General features: G+C 49.7%; 1 protein-coding gene across 6 annotated transcripts; it reads left to right on the top strand.

The window, feature by feature from the left end:
* Positions 1 to 16,805: 16,805 nt before the first annotated feature.
* Positions 16,806 to 25,875, top strand: LOC308358681 (protein C19orf12; the record flags this gene model as incomplete). 6 transcript variants are annotated; one of them, XM_080829043.1, is made up of 3 exons in its annotated part: positions 16,806 to 17,109; positions 21,286 to 21,455; positions 24,828 to 25,875. In XM_080829043.1, the coding sequence occupies 2 exons, from the start codon at positions 21,296 to 21,298 to the stop codon at positions 25,091 to 25,093; spliced, it is 426 nt and encodes a 141-aa protein (XP_080685169.1). In that variant the 3' UTR covers positions 25,094 to 25,875. The 6 variants fall into 6 exon arrangements, with proteins under 6 accessions (XP_080685169.1, XP_080685170.1, XP_080685171.1 ...); XM_080829044.1 differs by lacking the exon at positions 16,806 to 17,109 and adding an exon at positions 17,123 to 17,391; XM_080829045.1 differs by lacking the exon at positions 16,806 to 17,109 and adding an exon at positions 17,425 to 17,621.
* Positions 25,876 to 26,134: the final 259 nt, after the last annotated feature.

The following is a 26,134-nucleotide window of genomic DNA, read 5'->3' as shown; positions in this document are numbered from 1 at the left end:
TCCAGAAATCTGCCCTTCTACTAAGGTTGTGTGCCCTGGATGAACCAATGGTGATAGATTCAGTATCCACTCTGATGGAGAAGGGTTCCATATTGAGTCTCTGGAAAGCCCCAGTGGAAGAGTCACCGTATTGACCTTCGGCATTCTGGAGAAGGACCATTCCTTCTGCTGTAGAGAACTACTCAGTTTGAAAACGAGCTCCTGTTGTGCAACTGGGTCTGGTAGAGACTTAGTACCCACTCATGGGAGAGCAGTGACTGTGCTATTGGGCTAACCGTAATGAGCTGGCAATGGTCAGTCATCAAGTCATTGACTGGGCAGGCATAGTAGCAATCCATCATGCAATGAAAATGGTATATTTGGGATCAGGCCCAAGGAAGTCTAGCAGGAACATATAACTTATGTGAACAGGTGGCCTAGACTCTTAGATCATCTATCTCTGAAGCAATGACACTTCTCCCTCAGCTCACACTTGTAGCCTGCTATGGTCGGAATGTTTGTGCCCTCCCCCTAGTTGATATATTAAATTCCTAACCTCTAAAGGGGATGGTATTAGTAGGTGGGGGCTTTGGGGGGCTCTCACAAATGGGGTTAGTCATCTTATAAACGAGACCCCAGAGAGCTCCCTAGCCCTTTCCACCATGTAGGGACACAGGGAGAAGTTGACGGTCTGCAACCTGGAAGAAGACGGTCACAAGACACTGGAACTGCTGGTGCCATGAGCCTGGACTTCCCAGCCTTCAGAACTATGAGAAATAAAGACTGGTTCTGATGTTTTGTTATAGCAGCCCCAAAGGACTAAGATATGGTCTTGTGGGCACACGGTGGGGTGGGGGAGGGAGTGTGCCTGCGCCCTGCTGATGGAGGAAGAGAAAACTTGGATTTGGTTTAATATGTGGGCGTTAAGTAAAAATAAACAATTGCCCTCAGGCTGGGACAACGGTGGCACTCACCTTGGGTGAAAAATTTTTCAGTAGTGAATATAAATGTTACTGTAATATTTAAAAAGTCAAAATTAATGCAAAAAAATCCATGATGAGTAAAATACCAAAATTTGCAATAAACAAAGGGTCAATAACAGAACTGTGTTGGGCTATATTGGACCTTGATGCAAAAGGAAAAATCAGTGGTACTAATCTATGGCAATGGGCACTAGTACACCAATCTTTGGATTCATGTTAAGGCCCCTCAATCCCAGAAAGCACCTTCTACAGAGGAAGCACTTGGCATCTGGATAGATAAGATGATTCATCCTGTGGATCTACCATAGTTTCATGAATGGCATGGCCAAGGTGACAAAGATCAGGCTATACATGGGCCCAACTTATGACTTCCCTCTTATTAAGGATGATCTGGGGGCACCTGGGTGGCTCAGTCATTAGGGGTCTGCCTTTGGCTCAGGTCATAGTCCTGGGGTCCTGTGATCGAGGTCTGTGTTGGGTTCCCTGCTTGGTGGGAAACCTGCTTCTCCCTCTCCCACTTCCCCTGCTTGCATTCCCTCTCTCTCTCATTCTCTCTCTCTGTCAAATAAATAAATAAAATCTTAAAAAAAAAAAAAAGTGATCTGGCTACTGTCACTGCTGAATACCTTATCTGTCAAGAGCATAAACCACTCCTCTATACAATACCATTTTTTAAGGAGACCAGGCCACTGATGAGAAGTTAGTTACATCAGATTCCTTCTGCCCTAGAGGAGGCAGTGATCAGTCTTTTTGCTGGAACCCACACCTCTTCTAGATATGGATTTCCTTCCCTGCCATAGTGCCTTCACCAGCATAACCATCCAAGGACGTACAGATGCATGGCTTATTGCCATGAGGTTCAAACACTGCCTCAAGCCTAAGATCTGTTTTACAACAAAGGAGGTGGGCAACGGGCTCACAACCACAGGATTTGTCCAGAAGCGGCTGGCCTGATGCAAAATCAAAATGGTCTGTTATAAGACCATGAAGGGGAGATCTTGGGGACAACACCCTGTGTAGTTGGGGTGCTATCCTTTAGACTACAGTATATGTGCAAAACCACATGTTGGTCCTATGCTGAAATACATGGGTCTGGGAACCAAGGGGTGGGGGGTTAGAGTGACTTCTGTCACCATCACTCTCGGTGACTGACTTAAGAAATCTGTGCTTCTTGACCCCACACCTTGGGTCGTGTGGTCTCTGGCAAATTAGTGGTCTTGATTCTTGATGAGGGTGGAGGGAGTGGAGGACACACTCTCCCACTAGGAGACATCATAAATGTCACTGAATTTAAACACATAACTACTGCCTTGTCACCTTGGGTTTCTCAGGTAAGTGGGGAGAGTGTGTGTGTGGGAGGAATGGCTAGCACAACTAGATTTCTACATGCAAAAGAATGAAGAGGGACTCTCTACCTCACATTATACACTTTATACAAAATTATACAATACAATATAATACAAAATTAACTCACAATGGATCAATGACCAATGCATAGAAGAGCTAAAACCATAAAACTCTAAAAAGAAAACATAGGACTAAATCTTCATGATCTTGGGTTTGAAAATGGGTTCTTAGATTATGACACCAAAAACATGAGCAACACAAGAAAAAAATAAATTGGGCTTCATAAAAACTTAAATGTGTGCATCAAAGGACATTAGCAAGAAAGAGAAAAGGTAATCTATGGAATGGAAAAATATTTGTAAATATACATCTAATAAGAGTTTAATATCCAGAATACAGTTGACTCTTGAACAAGGTAGGGGTTGGGACACCGACCCCAACATAGTCGAAAATCTACGTATACCTTTTTTTTGAAAGTCTTTTTTTAAAAGATTTTATTTATGTATATGTGAGAGAGAGAGAGCTGGGGGAGAAGTGGAGTAGAGGGACAAGTAGACCCCATGCTGAGCTTGGAGCCCCCTGTGGGCCTCTATCCCATGACCTCGAAATCAGGACCTAAGCTGAGATCAAAGATGGGCACTCAGCTGACTGAGCCACCCAAATGCCCCCTAAAATCCATGTATAACTTTTGACCCCCAAAATTTAACTATTAGTATTCTACTATTGACCTTATCAATGACATAAACAGTCGATTAACACATATTATGTATTATACACTGTATTCTTAACAATAGGGTCAGCTGGAGAAAAAGAAATGTTATTAAGAAAATTACAAGGAATGGGGTGCCTGGGTGGCTCAGTGGGTTAAAGCCTCTGCATTCAGCTCAGGTCATGATCTCAGGGTCCTGGGATCAAGCCCCACATCAGGTTCTCTGCTCAGCAGGGAGCCTGCTTCCTCCCTCTCTCTCTGCCTGCCTCTCTGCCTACTTGTGATCTCTGTCTGTCAAATAAGTAAATAAAATTTGGAAAAAAAAAAAAAGAAAGAAAATCACAAGGAAGAAAAACTACATTCATAGTCTGTAATGTATTTATCCAAAAAATCCACATGTGAGTGCCTGGATGGCTCAGTTGGTTAAGCGTCTGCCTTCAGCTCAGGTCATGATCTCAGGGTCCTGGAATTGAGGCCTGCACTGGGCTCTGTGCTCAGCAGGGAGTCTGCTTCTCCCTCTGTGCTCTCCCCTCTCTCTCTCTCAAATACATAAACAAAAATCTTTTTTTTTTAAAAATCCACATGGAGGTGGACCCACACAGTTCAAAGTGTGTTTTTAAGGGTCAGTCGTATATAAAGAGCTCCTGAAACTCAACAACAGAAAGACAAACAACTCAATGAAAAAAATGGGCAAAAGACTTAATAGACCCGACCAATAAGCAGGTCTGAAAGATGTGAAAAGATGTTCAACACCACTAGTCCTGAGGGGAATGAAAATCAAACCATTAACAAAATAATGCTTCATGCCCATTAGAAAGGCTAGTATAGAAGAAAACACAGAACAAGTATTAGTGACAATGTAGACACATTGGAGCCCTTGAGCACTGTTGGTGGGAATGCACAATGACACAGCTGCTATGGTGGGTCATCAAAAAATTAAAAATAGAATTGCCAGCGATTTCTTTCGCAGGTATATATCCAAAAGAATTGGAAGCAGGGACTCCAGCAAATACTTGTATGCTGATGTTCTCTGCAGCATTAGTCACAGCTACCCAAAACGTGAGAACAACACAAGTGTCCATCAACAGATAAAGGAACAAACAAAAGTTTGTGTTGACACACGATGGCACATTAGTCAGCCATTAAAAAGGAATGCAATTCTAAGACATGCTGTGACACAGGTGAACCCTGGAAATACTATGCTGAATAAAATAAGCCAGCCACACAGAAGGACAGACATCGTATGATTCTGCTTATACGGAATACCTAGAATAGGCAAATTCACTGAGATAGCAGGTACATTAGGTTACCAGTGGCTGGGGGTAGGGGGAATCAGGAGTTATTGCTTAATGCATACAGGGTTTCTGGTTGGGTGATAAAGAAAATGTTTTGGAAACAGTGGTGATGCTTCTACAATATTGTGAACGTAATTAATACCATTGAACTGTATACTTAAAAATAGCTAATTTTGTGCTGCATGTACCACAGTAGTGAAATGTGGCCATTACAGTACAGGGGAAATCAACCCTGATTATCACGAAGGATAGCAGTGTGGCTCCACAGTGAGGGCAGGCCAGGCATGTCCCGACACAGGGGAGTCACTGGGGCATCTCCTGGCGAGGTAACTGGGTAATTACAGCAACTGTGGGCTAAAATGGGCAACTAAGGAGTGAGAACGCTCTGGGTGGAGGTATGGTCCCCTCACCAGGCACACGGTTGAGACCAGCTGCAGTGCTGGCCAAGAGGGAGGAAATCCAGAATGGCTGGAATGGGAGGGAGGTGATGAGTATCACTTGTGGCTCTAGGGCCATCTGCAGTAGAGATTGTGGCTGGTCTCCTCCTTGAAGACTCTGTGGCAGATGGGAGTTACTGCGGGGCACGAGTGTGTCTGAGGGGTACGAGAGTGGACTGTCTCAGAAACGTCTTATGCACTGCCCCACGTCCCTCTGGCCTCAAATCTGATGCCAAGTGCAGCTGGGGTGTGAGCCTCAGTTTACCTTGTGCTGATAGCTCCTTGTCTCAAGGGTGCTTTTTGCTTTGGGCCCCAGGGTTTCCCTAATGCCATGGCAGGGGATGGCAGAAAGAGCCCGTTCAGCATGCACGGCACAGGTGCAGTCTAGAAGTGCAGGAGATTATCAATCATGAGAACTTTGGGGGGTGGGGGTCGAGGGGGGTCCGGGGTGCAGTGGGGGGGTGGAGGTGGAGGGTGGGGGATTGGGGTGGGGTTGAGGTGGAGAGTAGGGGTGTGGAGTGGAGAATGGGGAGTCTGGGGTTGGGGGAGGTGGAGGGTGGGGGTGCGGTGGGGGGACTAGGTTGGGAGGCTGTAGCAGCATTGGTGGGGGTGGGGTGGAGGGTGGGATAGGCAGAGAATTCTGGGAGGCCTTTTGCTCGCTGCTGGGAAGTCTGCATGGGGCTGAGCCCTGGCTGCCTACAGCAGTGACCCCACAGCCTTGATAACTCATCCTTGCCCAGGCTTTCTCTCCTTCCCTCCCGTGCCCCTTCCTGCCATTCCTCATCCCTGTTCCTGGGGTAGCCACTCAAAGAAGCCATCGTTGTTCAAGGCCTTTTCTCAGGCTCTGCTTTTGAGGAAGGACCGAGGTTAATACAGTGTCTCCAAATTCCAGCTTCCCCTGGAAAAGCACTGAGGTAGATGAGCGGGATTTCTGTCTGGCTAAGAAGGATAAGAACACAAGTACTTAAGAGCCGTGTTTGTCATACAGACCTGGGTTCTAGAACCTGTAGTCAGTCTGGAAGTTCTGGGGAATCCCGGGATGTGCATATGTATCAAATTGGGCATATAGAGAATAATCCCATCACAGCAAAAACGGTGAAGAGAGGAGTCATTGTGTCTGGACAGTTCCCACGAAGTGACAGGCTTCCTCTGTTGGGTTAAAGTCCAGAGCGGCCCCAGAAGCTTCCTACAGCGCCGATGCTCCCGGATTTCCTGATCTCTAGCTCCCCCCCGTGGTATCTTCGATTCACGCTTTGAGCTTAGCCGCGAAGCTGAAAAACCTGGCCTCCACAAAAACCAGGATTAGTGGAAATTGGTGGCAGAAGCCCCTTTTAATGCTTTTTCTCTGAAGAGAAGTCATCAGGTGTTTAGAATAAATTATCGTGTCTTAGGCTTTGTTGACTCCCCCCAACAAGTGTCCGAGGGTCCTGTAGAGCACGAGATTTCAAAGGAAAATGTACCACTTTTCCGCAGATGAACCACGAAGGAGGAAGTTAACGCAGTATCCAAGCAGGTGTGTGCAGGGGAGACAGATGCCACTGTTTGCTTGAATCCCAAATCGGAATTCATCACCCTCCCTGGCTCAGGGACAGATACGGGGAGCATATGCTCTCATAGTTTGCCCACGATCAGTTTCAGTACATTTCAGTATAAGGTGATGTGAACTGTCCTAAATGTCTTATAAAACAAAAAGACAACTTTGCCTTAACTGGGGCTTAGCAGCTTTAAATTTAGTTGGGTTAAGGCTTTAGCATACTCCAGTGGGGCCCATTCTCATACACTTCGGGTAATTCATATGCATGAGAAGACATTATCATTTTTGGTGCAGTTTTGAAAGGAAGTATTAAGGGCGAGAATTTGATTTTAAGTGATGGGAAGGAAAAAAAAAGGTGTGAATTTAGCTCCAGACTCTGCAGAGGATGAAAGAAGATGTTATATTTCTGTTTGAGACGTTGCAAATCACTGCAGAATGCCCTCTGATCTTCTCCCTCAGTCCACCTGTCCACAAAATGGCTGGGACTCACGCTGCTGGGCCACCTCTCCAGTAAATAGTCTTTGGAGAACAGACAATCTTAGAAAACTCCTCAAATCACCGCAGGGACAATAAACTGCTCTGCAAAGTGAATACACCAAGAGATCTTTCTTAAGAAGTACTCAAGATTTGGGACTCCTGGACGGTGCAGTCAGTTAAGCGTCCAACTCTTGGTTTCCATTCAGGTCATGATCTCATGATCTCAGGGTCCCGAGATCGAGCCCCACGTCAGGCTCCACACTCAGGGAGGAGTCTCCTTGAAATGCTCTCTGCCTCGCCCTCTGCCCCTTCCCCCCTAAAATAAATAAATAAAATCTTAATAAATATATAAATACTCAAGACTTGTCAGTTTTCTCAAGATGATTCTTTCTTTGTGTTAATCAGCAGTCTCGTGGGCATGCATGTATATCAATGAATGACTAGAATTAAAAATCGCTAGTAAACAAACCCATAATAATTGACTAGGATCCTTGTGTCTTCTAAGAGGAAGGGGGTGTTGTGTAATTCGTGATGGGAATACACTAAGCCGTTATACCCATGGCGGCCCTCCATATAGAAGAAAGGTGGGCACCAAGCCTAAAAATGCAACCACGCTAAAGATGAGGTGTTCGTTTGGAGCTTTGGAGCCCCAAATGCTGACAGCTGGCGTGAATGAGCGTCTGACACCGGCTATGGATGGGGGGAACCTAGCAAGACTGTGGGATTGCACTGAGGTCGGCCCATCAGGAAGAGAGCAGCAAGGTGGGGAGAGCCTTTCAAGAACCAGAAAGTCTCAGTATTCTCTCTCAGGCCACTCGATGGCTCATGCTATCACCTCTCACCCTCTCTGGTTGCTGCAAACCCTCAAAGTCTGGGGCACCAAGCACTCTGTGTTTGAGAGGCTTTGGGGATGTCCTGGGAAGATCTGGACTCCCCATTCATTTGGGCCAGGCAAGCTGAGCAGAGAGGACTTCTGACGCAGAAGCTGAGACAGGAGCCCGAGAGAGGAGCCTGAGAGAGGAACTAGGAGGACACAGGTTCCTGGGGCTCCCGCTCTGTCCCCCCACCCCTGTCTGGCAGTCTTTAGGAATCTGTGCTGACATTCCACTGTAAGTGGACTGAGAGATTCGGCCACTTTCATCTATTAACATGAAGGGTGACTTCCGTTAAACTGGAAAGGCTTGCAGACACCAAAAAGGCTGATAAGTATTAAGTAACTATTATAAATGATAGTCAGTAGTGAATACCATATTTGTACTAGTCATTCTTTAGGTGCCAAAGATATGGGGTGAAGAAGACAGAAAGTTCCTCTCCCACCCGTGGATCTTACATTCGGGAGGGGAAATTGTGCAGATGAGGGGTGCCCCATGAAGAGTGTGTTGCTTTCAAAGTCATTCTTATCCAGGCTGTTTTTTTACTAAAAGGTTTGGCTTGCAGCCCCCTCATTACAATGCATAGGTCATTGCAGATTTCCGATTTCTGATGAAGGTATGTGGATCCTCAGCTATGGCCCTCAGGACTTGGTGTCCATCCTGAATCCCCAAATTGACAGCACCAGCTATAGTCCCTATCCATATAGCACTATCGCCATCCATTTGTCTCCTATGTCTTTCCTCTCCACAACCTAAGGGACCCACACTGAGGACTCGTCTCTCTCTTCACTACTGTTCTATTCCCCAATCTGGAAGGAGGCGCTGATCCATGTTTGTTGGACAGATGGCTGGCTTGGCCATGACATGGGATACCATTAGCAGCAACTGACCACTTGGTTTGCATTGGTTACAAAATAAGAAATGGTGGATTTAGCCATGTAGTACTTTCCTCCAGAGCCTCCAAACACCCCTGCCGAATCATATTAATGATAATCACTTGTGGTGACCAGTCTCCAAGAGAGTTCTCAGTGATCCTCACATACTGGATTCATACCTTTGTGTAGTCACTGCCACAGTGACAAATGTTGGGCTGCATGACCATGATGTTGAGGAAGTGATGGTGTGAAACTTTCAAAGCTAGATCATAAAGAGATGTGGCTTCTGCTCTGTGTCTTGAATCATCTGCTCCAGAGGAAGCCCACTGCTTCATCATGAGGATGCTCAGGCAGCCCTCTAGAGTGGCCCACGTGTGGAGAAGTGGATGCCTCCAACAGCCATGTAAGTGTGCCATGGGGGAAGCCCCTCCTCCAGCCCCAGTCAAGCCTTCGAATGACAGCAGCCTCATGACAGAACACCAGCTGGAATGGCCCAGGAAATGCATTTCCAAAAAATTGAGCCATAGAAACTGTGAGATGAATGAGCCCTTTATTGTTGTCTTAAGCCACTAAGTTTTGAATTAACCCATCATGCAGCAATAATCACAGATAAGGTGATGTTGGTTTTGATTCTTGATCCAACTATTGACATTTCCTTGGTCTGGTATATAATTTAGAAAAGGAACTTTAGAAAGTGTTACATTTTTTAAAAGTTGTAACATCAAACCTTGGCAGTGCGCTCACTTTGCAGATACACTTCAGAGAAGCTCCTCAGCCTCCAGCTCCTTCCCAGGACATGGCTGCCCCTGAGCCGCCTACACACATTCTGGAGCTTTCCCTGCAAGAAAAGTAGGATGAACAAAGTGAGAGCTTTGGTGGTCTAGTTTATTCCCACAGCCGAGGTGGACAGCAGGAGTTGGCTATCTGGCTCAGAGAACTGAAGCTGGGATCTGGCTGGGAGGAGACCATCCCTTTGCCCACTGAGCATCCTGCTCCAGGCTGAATTATTTCAATAATAAAGGGAAGGAAGGCTGTATGTTATCTAAATAAAACAAAAATTCAGCCACAATTCATTTTTACTGAAACGACATGCAAATTACTTGCTGGACCTTAGCATAAAGCAGCCAAGTGAAAAGGAGGGACCTTGGGAGTGAGGTCACATTCCTTAAACAAACCCCACACACGACTTTCCACTGGGGCTTCATTGCTTGTCAGGTGCACACTGGCCAGGCTGGACCCTTTGTCTTGCTTGCTTTGCTGAGGTGGGAACCAGTGCAGCTCCCTCCCCGGCCCAGAGCAGATGGGCCCAGGGCATTTGTTTTTAGGATGAAGCAATGCATGTCCCCTAACCCTGGACCATGGGAGTGCAGGAGCTGAGGTCCCTTCCTGTGCCTTCCACAGATTGTCTGCTTCCTTATTGGAAGCTGCTTTGCTCCCATTGTGGGCGCTGTGGTCTTTGAGGTTCCTGGGGATGCTTTGAGGAGCTCACCTGAGAGAAATCCCTTGGCTCCTCAGATCACTCTCCATGCATCCCAGGCTCTGACAGGGCCACCACCAAGGCCACCAAGGCATGGGCCTCTGATTACCAGGGCGGGACTCTGCGGGCCCCGCTGTCCACTGACCTGGGCAGGCTCCCACCTTGGACTCCATAGCAAAGCCTGATGGCAACTGAAAAAGAAAATCCTGGGGTGGGAATTTCAACCAAGGAAGGGGAACGAGTGCTTGAGGCCCAGTATGGGTGGGAAGCTTGGTTGTGGTCAGAGGAGGGGGCCCTGGTAGAAATGGCTACTGGGGGTAGCCATTCTGCATCACTGAATTCCTGACCCACAGAAACTGCCAGAGATGGTAGTTGTTAATCTTCCCAGACCTTCACCCCAAACTCCCGTCATCAGGGCCTGAGCACTGAGGAGAGTGGGGCACCATTTACCCCAGTGGATAGACACCCATGGTATTAGGGTGAGTCTGCGTTCTCAAAGCAGGAAAGGGATGTGTGCCAAGAATACCCAGTCCCCTCTGGTTTCCATCCTGACATCAGGCACGTGCTCCCCCAAGACAATTGAAGTTTTGGGATGGACAGCCAGCTGTGAGATGGGAAAGGATATGGAAGAGAAAGTGAGACCCCGGTACCTCCCAACACCGCTGAATGCTCTGTGAATTCCAGGGTGCCTCTCTTTTAGAAGCTCCAAATATGGGATTGCTTTCATGATGGAGAATTCCCGGAACATTCTCCTGTCTGCTTGTGCCCATATTCATGATGTGTGCCTGTGTTTTACCCCCCTCGGCTTCCCTGCTCCGTCCCTCCCAGCAGCCCCACGACAGTGGCCTCCATCCTCCCTGCTGGAGAGTGTGCTATGGGGGGAACAGAGGCTGGGAAGACAAGAGGTTTGGGGTTTCGTTCTGCTTCTGTTACTAACAGTGTAACTAACCATGGAGAGTCCTCTCCTCTATTTCTTGGGGAGCCCAAGAAATCATCTGGGAACCAGGGCCCCTAGAAGATTTGAGCTCTGTCTAGTGAAAGACTGTGATTGGGGAGCCATGGCTCTTCCAAGAACCCAGGACCTGTGCCCCCAACAACAGTTCTGGGCTCTAAGCTGAGAGTGTGTTTCACCAGGGACGTGTGGAAATGGTGGCTGGTCTCAGAGGTGGTCTGATAGTGTGGGAGTGTGTGAGCAGGTATTTGGGGATTTTCATGGTCCTTAAATCTTTTCATTGTGGAGAGGTCCCCTGGGCCTAACTTCAGTTAGATTTGATGTCCAAGATTTGTGAGCCTTCCTAAAGGTGGTGAGTTCCTGGCAGCTAAGCCCATTGTGCTGCAGTCAAGGAACGTGCTTCCAGATCCAGGCTGGGCTTCCAACAGCGGGGAGGTCTGAGATCAGTGAATTAAGGTGGGGACTCCTGCCCCCCTCCCCCTTCCACTCTTCTCCCTACAGTGGACTACCATCCCAAATAGGATATTACTTAATTGAACTATGCCCAAAGTTCCAAGGTCTCTATCCTATATTCACTAACACTATTTACTCCTTCCTGAAATATTGTTTATCAGGTTCACTCCATACAAGACCTCTGGGTATTTCTTCAGCAATAAATAAACAAGTTCAGTGCTATCCACTAAATTGTGTGTCCCCAAATTCATGTTGAGGCCCTAGACCCAGTGTGACTGTCTTTGGGGATGGAGCCTATAAGGGGGTAGTTAAGGTTCAAAAAGGTCCTAAGTGGGGCCCTGATGTGATGGGATTCATGTTCTCAGAAGAGACACCAGGGACTTGGATCCTCCCTCTCCGACACAGACACAAAGAAGAGTCCTGCGAGCCCACCGCAGGATGGCAGGCTGTGAGCCAGAAGGTCTCCGAATGAATCCTGCCTTGCCAGCACCTCGATCTTGGGCTTCTAGGCTCACGAACCACGGGGAATCAGTGTTGTTTAAGGCCCCCAGTCTATGGCAACTTGAACAGACTGAAGCACACACATGTGTACAACAACACAGCTGACAGGTTAAAGAAACCATGTGCACCACATGCCAACAGCACGGAAACAAACACACACCTGGGGGACTCGACCACAGTCTGTACGGAGCAAAAAAACAGAAAAACAAACAAACACCCCACATTCTGCCACGGAACAAAATCCCGGACACACTGAAGTTTAATACAGAAAACAAAAACAACCAAAGCAGCATTAAAGTGAAAACTACTGGGGAAAGAGAATTTCCATCCTATGAGCAGTTTGAAATAAAAACTCCAGAATCATAATAGTGACTCTACCATCATTTTCTGTAATAAAACATTTATTATAACAGATATGACAATACAACAAGAGTCCCATTGTTCCAGAAACTGTATTCTAACTGAAACAGGATAATTATTGAAATACCTGTGTGAGAATTGTGTGTTCAACTGAACCACTGAAAATCATTCTTGTCAGACTGGAAATAAGTCTTCCACATACAGAGAACTCTTCAGTGAGATCTCAGATGGAAGACAAGGTGGGGTTTTTTTTTTTTTTTCAAGTCTTTTATAGCAGCATAACCTTCCAGAGCCCCCTCAGGGCATCTCCAGCTCGTCTCCAAGGGCCCATCCTGCTCTGAGTTCCACACTGATTTGGAATACTAAAATCTGACAGTAGATTTTGAAGTAGGGCACCTCTCTATTCTTTCAACAAACAGATTTTAGGGTGAGTCTCAGTTCTATCAAGTTCATTTTGTAAATTCTAATTTGGAATCTCTAGCTTTTAGAGCAGCAGACCCCTGGAACATTCTGCAGAGATCCACTCGTGCATTGAAGGCATTGCTGGTACCATCACTCTCCCCGCTTTGTAGTGTACAAGGCGCTTTCCACTCTGGTCTCATCCGTCCTCACAGCAATCCCAGGGTGTTGAGAGCAAGGGTTCTTATCCTCATTTCATAGCTGAGGAAATTGGGGACTGTCTGGATGGAAGCAGGGGCAGGGGATTTGTCTGGAAACTGCATTCGCACTGTAAGCACGCTGTTTTTCACTTAGCTCGTAAAGGAAACTGACAAAAATGACAGAGGGGAAGGGGGCCAGAGCGCCTGTGAGCTGTCCCTTGTCACCTGACTACTGACTTCTGATGCTCCATCCCAGTAACTCGGCGCTTGCAGGGCTGGGAACCTGCAGGAAATTCAGGCAGCAGTGATGGTGGCTGAGGGACCAAATGAGCATGCAGGGAGGACATAGGAACAACAATAATAATAACAACACACCACGGCAAATATGCAGACAGGCGCTAAGTGATGACCAAGGGGCAGGATAGCCGTCTACAAATATCTGAAGGATGTAAACACCAAGGAAGAGAAAAACTTAAACATTCAGAAGAACAATGATGAAGCCAGAACAGGCTCATTACCACTCCCAGAGCCAGCTTGTCTGGCAACAGTCCTTGCAGAATGAAGCTCCTCCAAGACCAAAGGCAGCCGTCCTGAGGGTCCCTCTGCGCACAGCGACTTTGACACAAGGGTGGGCTGAGCCTGCTAGTTTCCTTGTGCCAGCACGGACCATGTGCATACTCACGTGCTTATCATCACGGCTGGCATTTGTTGACTTCCTGGTGTTTGGTGTTGAATTGTGTCACCCCAAATGGATATTTGTAGTCCTAACCCCTGGTACTTGTAAATGTGACTGTATTTGACAATAGAGTCTGCAGGTGTAATTGAGTTATGATGAGGTCTGCACGGTGGGCATTCAATCCCGTATGACTGGTGTCCTTATAAGCAGAGGGAAACTGGGGCACAGACACAGACACAAGGGGGGATGGCATGTGATGACAGATGCAGAGACACAGCTGCAAGCCAAGGGATTGCCAAGGACTGCCGGCCACTCCCAGAAGCTAGGAAGAGGCAAGGAATGATTCTCCCCACAGATTTCAGAGGGAGCTGGGGCCTACAGACTCATTGGACTCATCTCCAAAACAAAGACAATAAAGTCCTGTTTTAGGCCCCCCACGTTGTGGTCCTTGGTTATAGGGTCCTGGCAAACTAATGAATCCCCGATAGGTGCCTCTGATAGTGCCCACTGCACTGAACACTTCACATACCAAAAAATGGCATGCATCCTGGGGAAAAGACTGGGGGCTGCGGAGACCTCCTCCACCCGGGGACCAAGGAAGGAAGCAGGTCCTGGGCCCACCGTATGGGGCTGGAACCTCTCCTGACCCCAAAACCTGGGGCAAATGACTGGCTACAAGTTTGGATCCAGAGTCCTGGGGCCCCTAAGCACTAGACTATGGTGCCCTCTTAGAGGTAATTTAAAATAAAAAGAACATAGACGGTAAGATTTTAGTTTTCAAAGTGACATCAAGCTTACTCATATGCTTAATTAAGAGGTCACAGGGGTTTCTGTGTGTGTGACCCGTGTGTGGCATTATCCAGCCCTGGGGCTGAGTGGGATTATCCTGAAAAAGCCATATAAGTTAGGAGCTGCTGACTGGAACTCTGGAAAAGGTGGGGGGAACCAGGCTCTGGCCTTAGAAGGCCCGGTGGCCTCCAGGCTACACTCTTCGCATCCAGCCTCTGCCCTCTACCCCAGCCCGCACACATTCTAGATAGACATTTCACCTTGCGTCTTCCTCAAGCCTGCAGATGCTTCCTGGGGACCCTGTCTCCCTTTGGCCTTTGATTCAGGATCTCTGACCCTTAGGCCTAGGGCTGCTCCTCCCTCCCCTCAGCAGGCCCAGAAGAGAGCCCAGGGACCTTGGGAAGCTCAAGGTGCTAAGTTAATGTTGGTGAATGTATTGGCCCCAGACCCCACTGGCTCTGTGAACGCAGCCTCGCATGCTGGGGGATTCTTGGACCCCCAGAATGGTGGATTGTGGATGGTGGGTTGTGAAAGTGGGGGTGGGATCTGATTTCCTGCCTCTCTGGACAAGAGGCTCACTTTTGGGACTCTGGAGATGTTTTTCATTTTCACACCCTATGATATAAACAAAAATAATCTAGATCCTTACATATTACCTCCTTTAATCTTCAGAATAACCCTGTGGGAAGGCACGATTGTTGTCGTCATTTCCCAAATGAGCAAACTGAGGCCTAGAGAAGCTGAATGACACTCCTGAGGTCACTCAGCCAGACCTCAGGACGGTGAGCATCATGAGAGCACTGTCTGGATGCTGGGTCAGTGCACAGTCACCATGATGGGGACCCCACCGTGCACCTGTCATTCACAGCACCATGCTGCAGGAGGCGTGGCTGTCACTGGGAGACTGTGGTATCATGTGTTACATCCATAGCATTTGGTGTATGCATCCATTTTATGACTTCATTCATATCAGAATGAAGGTCCCAGGTTGTCGACAGGTGCAGCATTTGCTGGACTTCTTACAGCTCACCTTCTCTGGAGGGCCCTGACTTTGCGGTTTTTTTCCTTTCCAGCATCTTTCCTGTCTACAGGTGCTCCCCTTCCCATCTCAGGGGGAGTCAGCAGCCCAATTCTTTAAGAAGCCGCTAGAGGGAGCTGCCCGCAGAGAAATGGGAGAATCTCCCCCAGGCCTGAGCCTGGAGATGGTTGAGCTATTCTTGCCTCAGTGAACTTCACTGTTGAAAGTCACCCAAACTCAAGCGGAAGCTGCTATTCAGAAATGGGTGGGGCTATTTCACTGTGGCCAGGAACCCTGGTTAATGCTTGAGCCCCTTTCTCACAATGAGGACAGGAGGGAAAGGGAAGTAACAAAATGATGATAGTTAAAGGGTACAAAGTTTCAGTTCTGGAAGACAAGTGCGGGCTGGGAATCTACACAGCATACTGCCTATAGCTATTAATATTGTTGTATACTGAATGTGTACTAAGGAGGGTAACTCTTATGTAAAGTGTTCTTACTGCAGGCACACACATACACACAGAAGTGATAATAATAAAAAGGGTAGGAAGAAACTTCGGGAGTGATGGATAATTTTATGGTATAGATTGGAATGATGGTCTCACAGGTGTACACTTAACCACAAACTCATTGAGTTATATACATTAAGTACGTACAGCTTTTTGTAAGTCAGCAAAAATGTAACTTTTTTTAAAGAAACATCTTATTGGGGCACGTATACACTGCAGTACGTGTGTGTATGTATATGTGTGTGTGTGTGTGTGTGTGTGTGTGTGTGTATACACATACTCCCAAAGTACCTTCCCATTTAAAAGAGGAAAAAGAAAAAAACAAAACGATCACTCTGGCAGTTGAAAGAGGCCCATCCGCTGGGTGCGCAGGGCATCCAGGAAAGCCCCGGCCGAGCACTGGTTACAGCGAGGGCATGAGCCAGCTGGACCCACGTTAGAGTCTGGACCCTGACACTCCCTACCTGGGTGGCCTTGGGCAGACCAACCTCCCTGCCCCTTCTCCTATCCGTCATGTGGCAGGGGCGACCATGCCTGGATGGGAGGACAGTGTCAGGATTAAGTGGGCTCGTCAATGGAAAGCCCCCAGAGCCTTTTTCAGATTTCAGATGGTTCAAGGCCAGCGTGTGTGTGTGTGTGTGTGTGTGTGTGTGTGTGTGTGTGTTTCGGGGTGCGGGGTGGGGAGGGAATCTTCTCCACACTCCCTCTGAAGGATTGCCTGCAAGACCACCACACACACCTCTGCCCCCTCCCAAGAGGTTCCCGGACCTCAGCTTTGTCCTGGAAACTGGACTCCTCCATTTGTTGGAACCCTAGGAGTGAAGCCAGTGCTGAGCCTTTTTAACCCCGTGACCAAGGGCCCCCCACCAGTGACCGCACCTGGAGGTGGTGGCACCACATGCTGGACTTCGGCCCATACATTCAGCAAACAGGAATTTAGCCCCTGGGACTTCCACGGGTCACGGGGCTCTCTTCGGTGGAGGGGAAGGAGGAGGGCCTTTGGGCCGCAGGAGCAGGGATACTGAATTCAGGGCTACAGGCCTCCCCCAGCTTCGGGAAGGTGCAAGGGGAGCCCCCGTAACACGTGCGCGGGCTGCGGTGGGGACCTGGCGCCGGCGCGACACAGCGCAGCCCTAGGACACCGGGCCTGCAGTCCGCCCGCCACACCCGGGCCCAGCCGGGGCCTGAGGAGGAGAGGCGCCGCCTGAACCCTCGGGCTCCTCGGAGAGGCCCGGCCGGCGGCTACGCACGCGCGGCGCGGCGCCGGGTGAGTGGAGACCGGAAGACCCCGCGCGGGCGAGCCGGAAGGCGGCGGGGGTGGGGTCTGCGCGCCGGGGCGGCCGCGGGGGCCTGGAGACCCTGGGCGGGCGGGGGGCGCGGGGACGGGCCGGTCCCAATAGGTGAAGGGCTCGTGCGCGGGCGCGGCGCGGGTGAGGCGGAGCGCTGGGGCGCGGTGTCCCGGGGACTGCGGAGCCGGGTCCACGCCGCTGGGGTATTCATTTCCCACATGAAGACACCGAGGCACGGAGAGGCTGACGTCACGCCAGAAGTAAGCGGCAGCGGCCCAGCTGGGGTTATAACCGCAGCGGCCCGGTAGGGCTGTGGCTTCCAGCGGGGCGCCACGTAGTGACCCGGATGTGTGTATGAGCTCCCCAGTTACCCGCCTGTCCCTGCCTTCCTCAGTAACCCGGGGTGCGCGTCACCCTCCTCTGCGTCCCGGGTGCTTGGGTGGGGCGGCAGGTGTTAGAACTGCGGGACAGAGTCCTAAAAGGATACTCGGTGAGTCAGCACTCCTGGCCTCGCCCTGCGGGGAAAGTTGAGAGATGATCAGGAGTGGACGTCAGGGATCTCGGAGGGGACAATTCCTACGGTGGGGACTGGTGGCTTCTTCAGCCTTTAAAAGAGGAAGCAGGGGGACTTTGAGAGGTTGCAGATGACCTACTTATGGGTCCCTGGTCAGGTAAGGTCGCCCTGCCAGGGCCTATGACAGACAGAAGGCAGGAGCTGCTCAGCTTTGGCCTCTGGCTACGAAGATGGTCCAGGGGACTTGCTCTTTTGATTTTTCGAGAGAAATCAGGAATCAGATGGATGTGAAATCTTATTTTTAAATACTGGCAACACTTCAGTCATTGGAAAGTCTGGGGGCTAATCTGACAGTGCTGGTGGGGTCCACATGGGACCTTTGGACCACGGCCGAGAGAGGTGGGGATACAAGACTTGCAAGAGCCAGGCCACACTGAGGAGTTCATAAATTCCAACAGAGAAGTAGAAAGTACTGAGGATGGCAGGTGAGCAAGATCACTCTGACTCCTTAAGAGGCTCTGCTTTTCTAATTTTTTTTTTTAACTCGGTGCATGTGGGTCTCTGTTAGCTCTGAAGCCTTCCTCTCCCTGCTCTCTCACAATCTGGTCCATCTCAAAAAGTCAGGCTGCAGTCCCAGGGATGGGTTCATCTCCCTCTTCCCCAGAACCTTGCTGTCATCAGCAGACCAGCCTGGTGCTTGCAAGAAATCAGGGCTTCAAGTTGGCATTTGCCTTCCCTGTGGCTGGCAGATGGGATTTCTGTGACCAGAGCCCGTGTTGTGGACAAATCTGATTCTGAAATAGGTGTGAAATGGGGAGGGGAGACCCCATTCCCACCCTCTGAGGTCTGTCCCCTTCAGAGTACTCTTCCCCCCCGCTCCCCTCCTTCCTGGCTTCCTTGCTGCTCACTGACAAAGGCAAGCTTGGAGTGGGAGGGGAAACAGGACTGGCTTCCTTCCTCAATCTGGCAATCCCCGAGAAGTCAGGAGGGTGGGCTTTCCAGTAAGGACTCGGGAGATGGGGTGACAAACCTTTCTTCCACAAGAGTCTATTGATGCTCTGAAGTCTAAAGTGATTCTCACACAGAAATTAAACCGGCTCGATCTTGCATTGAGGCGGCCACAGTGCCACTCTTGCTGTGGTGTGAAGCTGTTGAACCCAGCCAGAGGTGAGCCACATCCTCTCGTGCCCTCCCACACACCGGGACACCTGCTGGCCCTCCAGGTCTACAGAGCCCTGGGCTCCTGCCTTGGGCTGGTCTGCCTGGGCTGAGTGGAGGTTGGGAGTAAGTAGTCTTTGCATGATGATGCCTTATTAGCCCCTGTGGGTTTATATGAAGTCATTCAGAGTAGGTTTTTAGATGGACCACAGAGTGTGAAGTGGCTGTTTCCTGCCTCCTATCTGTGCATTTTCTTGCTGTGCAGAAAGTGTTTCCAGAGTGCAGGTCCATAATCGTGCAGAAACCCTGCTTTAAGAGCAGTGTCTGGGCAGAGTGCCCTGGCCAAGAAGCCAACTTTGCAGCCATGCTTGGGGTCTTCGTGTGCCTGGAAATGGGAAGCTCACTGCTGCCCCCAGAGCGGCCTTCCTGGGTCTGAGCTTCGTCTCCCTTTTTCCCAGCATAATGGACAGATAGAAAGCTGGATAGAAACCAGATATAAACTATCTGACGATTAGGTGTTTTACAGAATTGTTAGCTTCTTAACAGTTTTACCATGGAATTAATTCCTTTGATTATCAATATGTGAATTAAATTAGTATTTGAAATAAAACTCATTTGCATAGCTTTACGGCACCATGGCACCTGGGTAAATCAAGTCACAGCTTCCATCCCCTCATTTCTCAGTGACTTCTGCCATGTGCAGTCCCTTTGCTGTTATAATGCTATTTTATTATTGTGACCTTCGTGTGTGGACAAGTCATGACCCTCACGTGGGCTATCTTCCAGGGTGGAGGAGGCGGCATGGACTCTGTCTACAAGGGGTTGCAGTAGTGAGCAAAGGGGCAGGAAGCTCGGAGGTGTGCTGGCAGATCCAGGACACATGGTGCCAGAGCGGGGGCAGGCACTTCTGACTTCTCCAGTCCCTTGAGCACTCCTGCAGGCCTGCCCCTCCATTGCCTCTACACCCCACTTGGTCAAACAGACACTTTTGGGAGATGCTTATTTGCACTTGCTGAACTCAAGGACTATGTAGTCAATGTCAGATGTCTAGGTCATGGTCTCTTACAGTCTTGCTATCCGAAGTGGGGTGCACTTGTGGAGAATCACTGATTCAGAACACGGCAGGGGCCAGAGCCCAGGACACTACTTATCTCTCCTGGGATGGCAGAGAAGTTCTGAACCCCAACTGTGTTGATCCAGCAGACCCAGAAAAGTGTTCTAGGGACTCCAAATTCTCTCCCAGGATTGAGGGGATGATTCTACATTAGTGTTTGGTTCTGGATTTTTCTTGGGTCAAAAGGAGAGGTAACCAAGAGTTCTTGAGCAACAGGGTCTGCCCCAAACTTTGCCAAGTTCCTTTAGGCACTGCCTGCATGAAAAGGGGAGTGAAGGAAAGGAAGTACCTTCCAGCCTTAGGTCCAGTTGAAGCCAGGAGAAGCAACAGCCCATGGTCTCTTTGATTTTACTTCTGGGTCCTGTCAGGTGTCCTGTCAGTGTTGTGGCTCTCTATTCCCCCCGACCCTAGGGCAGAGCCCCCCCTGCCTTTGCCGTGTGTGCCTGCCAGTTTCCCACCAGTGTGGATAACAGTTTCCTGACCACAAGAATTATTCTAAGGTCATTGTTCCAAAGGTCCATCTGTCTGTCTATCCAAACACATGCAAACCTCTGGAATTCTTTGGTTTATTTTATTCTCTGGTTGTTCCATCTTACTGGTCATCCTTAGGGCCATCCTGTCCCTGCCTTTACTATGCCCGACACAGAACTGGATGGGCTTTAGGAGCGGTTGCTTGCAGAAAAGCCAGTGGTGTGTATCAGTAACAGAACACTCATTTAGAGCCATCAGGTCTCAGGGCTGTGTGTTCCAGACTCACAACAGGTACTTTGCATCCATTCCCCTCAGACCTTTCTAGAATCCAGCTTGTAGGTGGCTTATCTCCCTTTACAAGTGAGGAATCTCACGCTCGTCTCAGGGTCACGGGGCAGGCAGGTGTGGGCACAGGCCAGGGTGGTCACGGAGCCCAGTACTTTCCCCTTCTTGGGCTTGGCATGAGCTCTGTTGCCCTATCACACGACAGAGGACTTGAGGCTGGGACATTCTGCCCTCTGCTGGGCTCTGTGCACTGGGGGTGCCTGAACCAGCAGGAAGGCTGCAGATAAGAGAGAGGGCACGCTTGCCTCACTTGTGATTAACAGATGCAGCTTGTGACTGGGCCTGTTCTGTATTCTGTCAAAAATGAGAAGTTACGCAGAGGGCAAGGAAGACCTCTCGTGCATTCTGCGGGTTCTGTGTGCTTATTGACTAGTGGCTCCCCGACTTTTCTGTGACAAGGAACCCATCACATTGCTGGGTGCTGTCGGTTCCGCACAGAGCAGAGCTCCTGTTCTCTGCATGAGGCTGTCCTCCAAACTCTAGCAAGAGTAACATTGAGTGCAAATACTCTGACACTCATTAAGAGTTTCCCTTTGAAATGCTTCCTTCAAGGCTTGCCAAGATGCCCATAGTGATGGAAGACGTCATGAAGCTGCTGTGCTCCATCTCTGGGGAGAGGAAAATGAAGGCGGCCGTCAAGCACTCTGGTACAGGTGCCCTGGTCACAGGGGCTGTGGCCTTCGTTGGTGGTCTGGTCGGAGGTCCACCCGGACTAGCTGTTGGTAAGTGTAAGCTTCCTGCAGGGGCAGCCAGCGTCAGGGGTGTTGTAAAAAAGGCCTTTGTTACCACAGAGACCTCACAGAAGTCCCTGTCCTGTGGGAGATGTTTGTTGAGTTGAGGTTGCTTCTGTGACTAACTTTGTGGCCCTAATTCATCCTATTGAAAACACAGGCTTCTGAGTGTGATGGTCTCAGAAATGCAGGACATTATTGCAAATGGTATGTGAGTCATGCAGACCTGGAGGGCGCCGCCTCAGGGAAGTGTCCCAGCCTCTGAAGATATCAGAGTGTCCTGGGTCCCTTGGATGGTCTCCTTCCCCTGTCACCATTACATGTCACTGCAGAAGGGAAGCAGGGAGGAAGCTGGGAGTTGCTGAGCACTCCTAGGAGCAGATGCTGTCTGGCCTTTTCACATGAGCTCATTCATGGAGACCACCCCATTCTGAAACCAAAAGTCTAATGCAGAAAAAGCAACAAACTATCCTAGGATGGTCATCCCTGTCCCCCATTTTTTGCCACCTGCTTCAACTTGAGAGACAGTTTTTGGCTATGAGTGGAGGTTTGGCTGATTTTCCTATCATTTCTTGGAGCCAGGAAAGGTTGCTTCCTATGTCTTAGGAGTAGGAAGGATTCTGGTGTGGTCTTCACCTTGGGCCAGGGTGGCATCAGAGAGCGGGCTGCTGTGTGGGTCTGACGTGAGAAGGGGCTGGATTACACCTCCCATGAGGTGCTTCAGATGGACCCTGCGGCACAGGGGAGCAACAAAGACATGGTCTGTTGCATTAGGCTCAGCAGATACCTCACTGAATGCCTGCTCTGTGCTGGGCAGCCTGTGCTGGGGACGTGGGAGAGCTCACAGCACTGCCTGCAGTCCTCCCACGAACACAGGCTGGAGAGGTGACTGCCTGCCTGCCCAGGTTGGCTTCTGTTTCCGGCTCCCGGCATGGTTTCCTGCCCTGTTCTGCCTTTCTGTGGCAGGATTGGCGTTCAAGGTCATTTCATGATGCAGAGATCACACTGGAGAGTAAATCAGTGTGTGGATGGCCCAATACCTTCCACCTGTACATTTCCCTTTCCCACCTGTGAATTAGGGAGTCGTGACTTCAGCCTCTCACCATCCAAGGAGCAGCCAGTGAGGGAGGAGATGTGGCCATGGCCTCCTTCCTCTGTGACATTCTTTATCTCTGTCCCTGTCCCCCCATCTAATGTGCTCAGGGGAGGGCTTGATGGGATAGTTTATCCTATAGCTGTTCCCAGATGCCATTGTGGGAGCACATATCTTATTCAGATTCTGTCAAAGCTGGTAGAGAACAGGATGTCTGCCAGGGGAACCCGGGGATTTGCTCCCTGAAGCCACTAGTCATGGGCGGAGCATCATTTTACCCAGAAAACCAAGGAATTTTCTCTTGTCCAAAGAGTTAGTAATTTGCTGGTCGATATTCCTGGCGATTGTTTGCATGAAGTGCTGCTCTAAATCAAATATTGACGTTCTCATAAAGGTTTAGTGCAGATGATTGAAATGTTTGTCAGCTCTGAGCACTTCATGGGTGTCATGGGGAAAAGTTCAGCAAAACCTGTAAATGACTGGTTTCCCCTCCCCAAATCCTCCCTTCTTTTGGAGCAGAGGGGAAGGGTGACCAGGGGCAGCGCTCAGTCTCCTGGGCCCACTGCTGGCCCGGGCTCAGCCCCAGGGGAGCTCTGTCCCTCCAGATGCCTCCACACTTGGCTTCCTGAGAGGGTGCAGCTTTTACTGCCTGCTGGTGGGGTCCAGCCCACAACCGGGTTCTCTCTGGCCTGGGCTGTATTCTCTCAGATAAACCTCTAATTCTGCAACAGTAGTAGAATTACAGACACTTTGGTGAGACTGTGCAGAGAACGCCCACATATCCCTCACCCAGTTCCCGTAACGTTACCACCACGGTGCACTTGTGAAAAGTAAGAAACTAACACTGACACGTCACTACTAACTGGTCTCTAGACTTTCTTTGTACTTTGCCTGTTTTTGCATTAAGATCTCTTCCTGTCCCAGAATCCAGCTCAAGGTATCACAGAGCATTTAATCCTCACGTCTCCTTACTTCGTCTCCCCAGCTCTGTGACAGTTGCTTGGACTTTGCTGCATTCATGGCCTGGGTACTGTTGAGGAGTCCCAGGCAGGTACTTGTAGAATGCCTCTCCATTTGGGTCGGCCTGATGGTTGCTCATGCTTAGCCCGGGGTTGTGGACCTTCGGAAAGCATATAGCAGACAGCAGCGGAGTGCCTGCCTGTCTCATAGCGCCATTTCAGGGACATGTGACACCCACAGCCTCCCTGACTATGTCCACCTTGATGGACTGGTTAAGGTGGTCTTTGCCGGTTTGTCCACTGTGGAGTCAGTGTCTCCCCTTTCCACGCTCTGCTCTTTCAGAGAGAGTCACTAAGTCCAGCTGGGCTGCATCTATTAGTATCTGATGACCGCTATTTAATAATCATGGAACTTTTTCCAGGATACGCATGTGGGATTCCGTGTGGTAGCAGTGGGCTGGTGAGGGGTAGCCCCCGCCCCTTAGACATGACCCCGTCCTTCATCACCCACAGGCTCACTCAGTCCTCTTCACTCCTCTCAGCTACCTGCCTGTCCCCGGAGGGCGCCTGAGTTTGAGACCCCTGCCCCAGGCGCCTTCCTTAGCAGACCTGCCCCCACCTGATCAGATAGAAGTTTCCGTTGACATAAGGGCTTCAAGTCCCAACATTGTGCATCTGAAATTTGATCATAAAGTTACCTTTAAAAAAAATGGTTATGCCCTTTTGGGGTCACAGGAAGAGAAATAGTTGAGTGAGTTATATTCAGTAGTTATCATACAGCTCTCGAGGGCTGGCATGAAAAATAGTTGTTTCCCGGGTAAAGGTCTCCTCCTGCTTCCCCAGGGTCCTTTAGCCACAGAATTTCACTGGAAATTTCCAGAGTTCAGGGGCAAAGAGCATATTATGGAGAAAACCCAGCCTCACCACTGAGATGATTCTCCTTGCAAATGCACTGGCTTCTCAGCTCTGTCCTTTAAGATGAGAGAGTTTCATGAGAAGCAGGAAACCTGCGGGCCCTGGAGAAGATTTCGGTTCTCAGAGCTGTGCGGTGGGAGATGCTTTGTGCTGCGCCTGTGAGTGCACAGCTTAGGGAAGGGCACGTTGGGTGTCAGTTATCTGAGGCAAATGGACTGAGGACCCCAGAAACCTTTGCCCCCCGCACCGTGGGGTGGAGCAGACACAAAGCCGAGCCTGTTCCCACCTGTGTGTGAATGTGCTCACTCGTCACGGCGGTGGATGTGCTCCCAGCAAGAGCCTGAGGCCACCATTTATGAATAAGGACCAACTAACTGAACCTTCTTTGTTTTCTAGGAGGGGCTGTCGGGGGCCTCTTAGGTGCATGGATGACAAGCGGACGGTTCAAGCCAATTCCTCAGATCATAATGGAGCTGCCGCCCAGTGAGCAGCAAAAGCTCTTTAATGAAGCCTCCACCATCCTCAGGCACCTGGATTGGACGGACGCTGTGCAGCTGACCACACTGGTCATGGGCAGCGAGGCCCTGAAGCAGCAGCTGCTGGCCATGCTGGTGAACTACGTCACCAAGGAGCTTCGGGCCGAAGTTCAGTATGATGACTAGGTCGTTCCTCCTGGAAGTGGGGGTCTCATTTAGTTGATTCCTGGGCCTCCCAGGCAGGGAAGGGGAGTTGGGGAAGCCCCATACCATCAGTGTATTACCTAAATGGAGTGAAACCTGCTGGAGAAGCTCCTGTTGTGCTGTATCATGTTCTGGAAATTCTTTATGAAGACACTAGATTTTGGGTTGTGTGCACTAATAATGCGTAGTGACACCCCTTTTGCTTGGAGGCTGGTGAAAAGTGAAGCCGTGCCTGCTGCAGACGTGGTTGACAGCTTCTTGAATCCACTGTCACTCATACGGGAGCACAGCAGGAGGCCTGTGTGTTCTGTCTCCCCACCTGTGACAATGAGCCCTGTCTGAAGCACCTGTTACAAGACTGGTTCCTCCCCTGGGGCTCAGGGGCTCAGGGCCAAGAGCTGCCCCGTGCTGGAATCATGTTTACCTCATGTGTCCCCTCCCTGACCAGTGACTGACTGGCCCCATGGAGGGGCAGTTGCCTGTGGAGCGAAGCCAAAAACATCCAGGCACCCAGCCCTTCTCTACCCAGCACACCTGGGCCCTCACCCTCCCAGGGGCTTCGTCTCCCCATCGGACAAGTCGTGGTAGTTCTTGAATTTTGCTTTTAAAATTAAATACTTCCAGCAAAGAAAATGACTCTTTCTGATGTAGGATCTAAGCAATGTGTCCACACTGAATTTCCCCCAATACTGTATTCCCTTGGCTTTCAGAACCCTAACTTGACTAGGTGTCATCAAATTGCAATAAATGTTTTCTGAACAGGACTTTTCTCACATATTTTGTATCAAAGCATCTCTCACACCCAGGGTCATACACACAGCATACAAGGGAAGTTTCGGGATTTGTGGCTTTAAAGAATGACAGAAGCCCCCCAAGACCAGTGCCTGGGACCTGACCAGCTTTTCTGCTTTGGCCCCTCTGTCCTGCCAGTGTGCGCACAGGCTCGAGCCTCCCCAGGTCCCCAGGCCCCAGGGCAGGACAACGACTTAGGGCTCTCTCTGACAGGAAACAGCACCCACTGAG

This window comes from Martes martes, assembly GCF_963455335.1.
Source record: "Martes martes genome assembly, chromosome: 17".
In the NCBI taxonomy this organism is placed as follows: domain Eukaryota; kingdom Metazoa; phylum Chordata; class Mammalia; order Carnivora; family Mustelidae; genus Martes; species Martes martes.
Note: the sequence above shows the minus strand (reverse complement) of the source record. Positions and strands in the feature narration are given on the sequence as shown.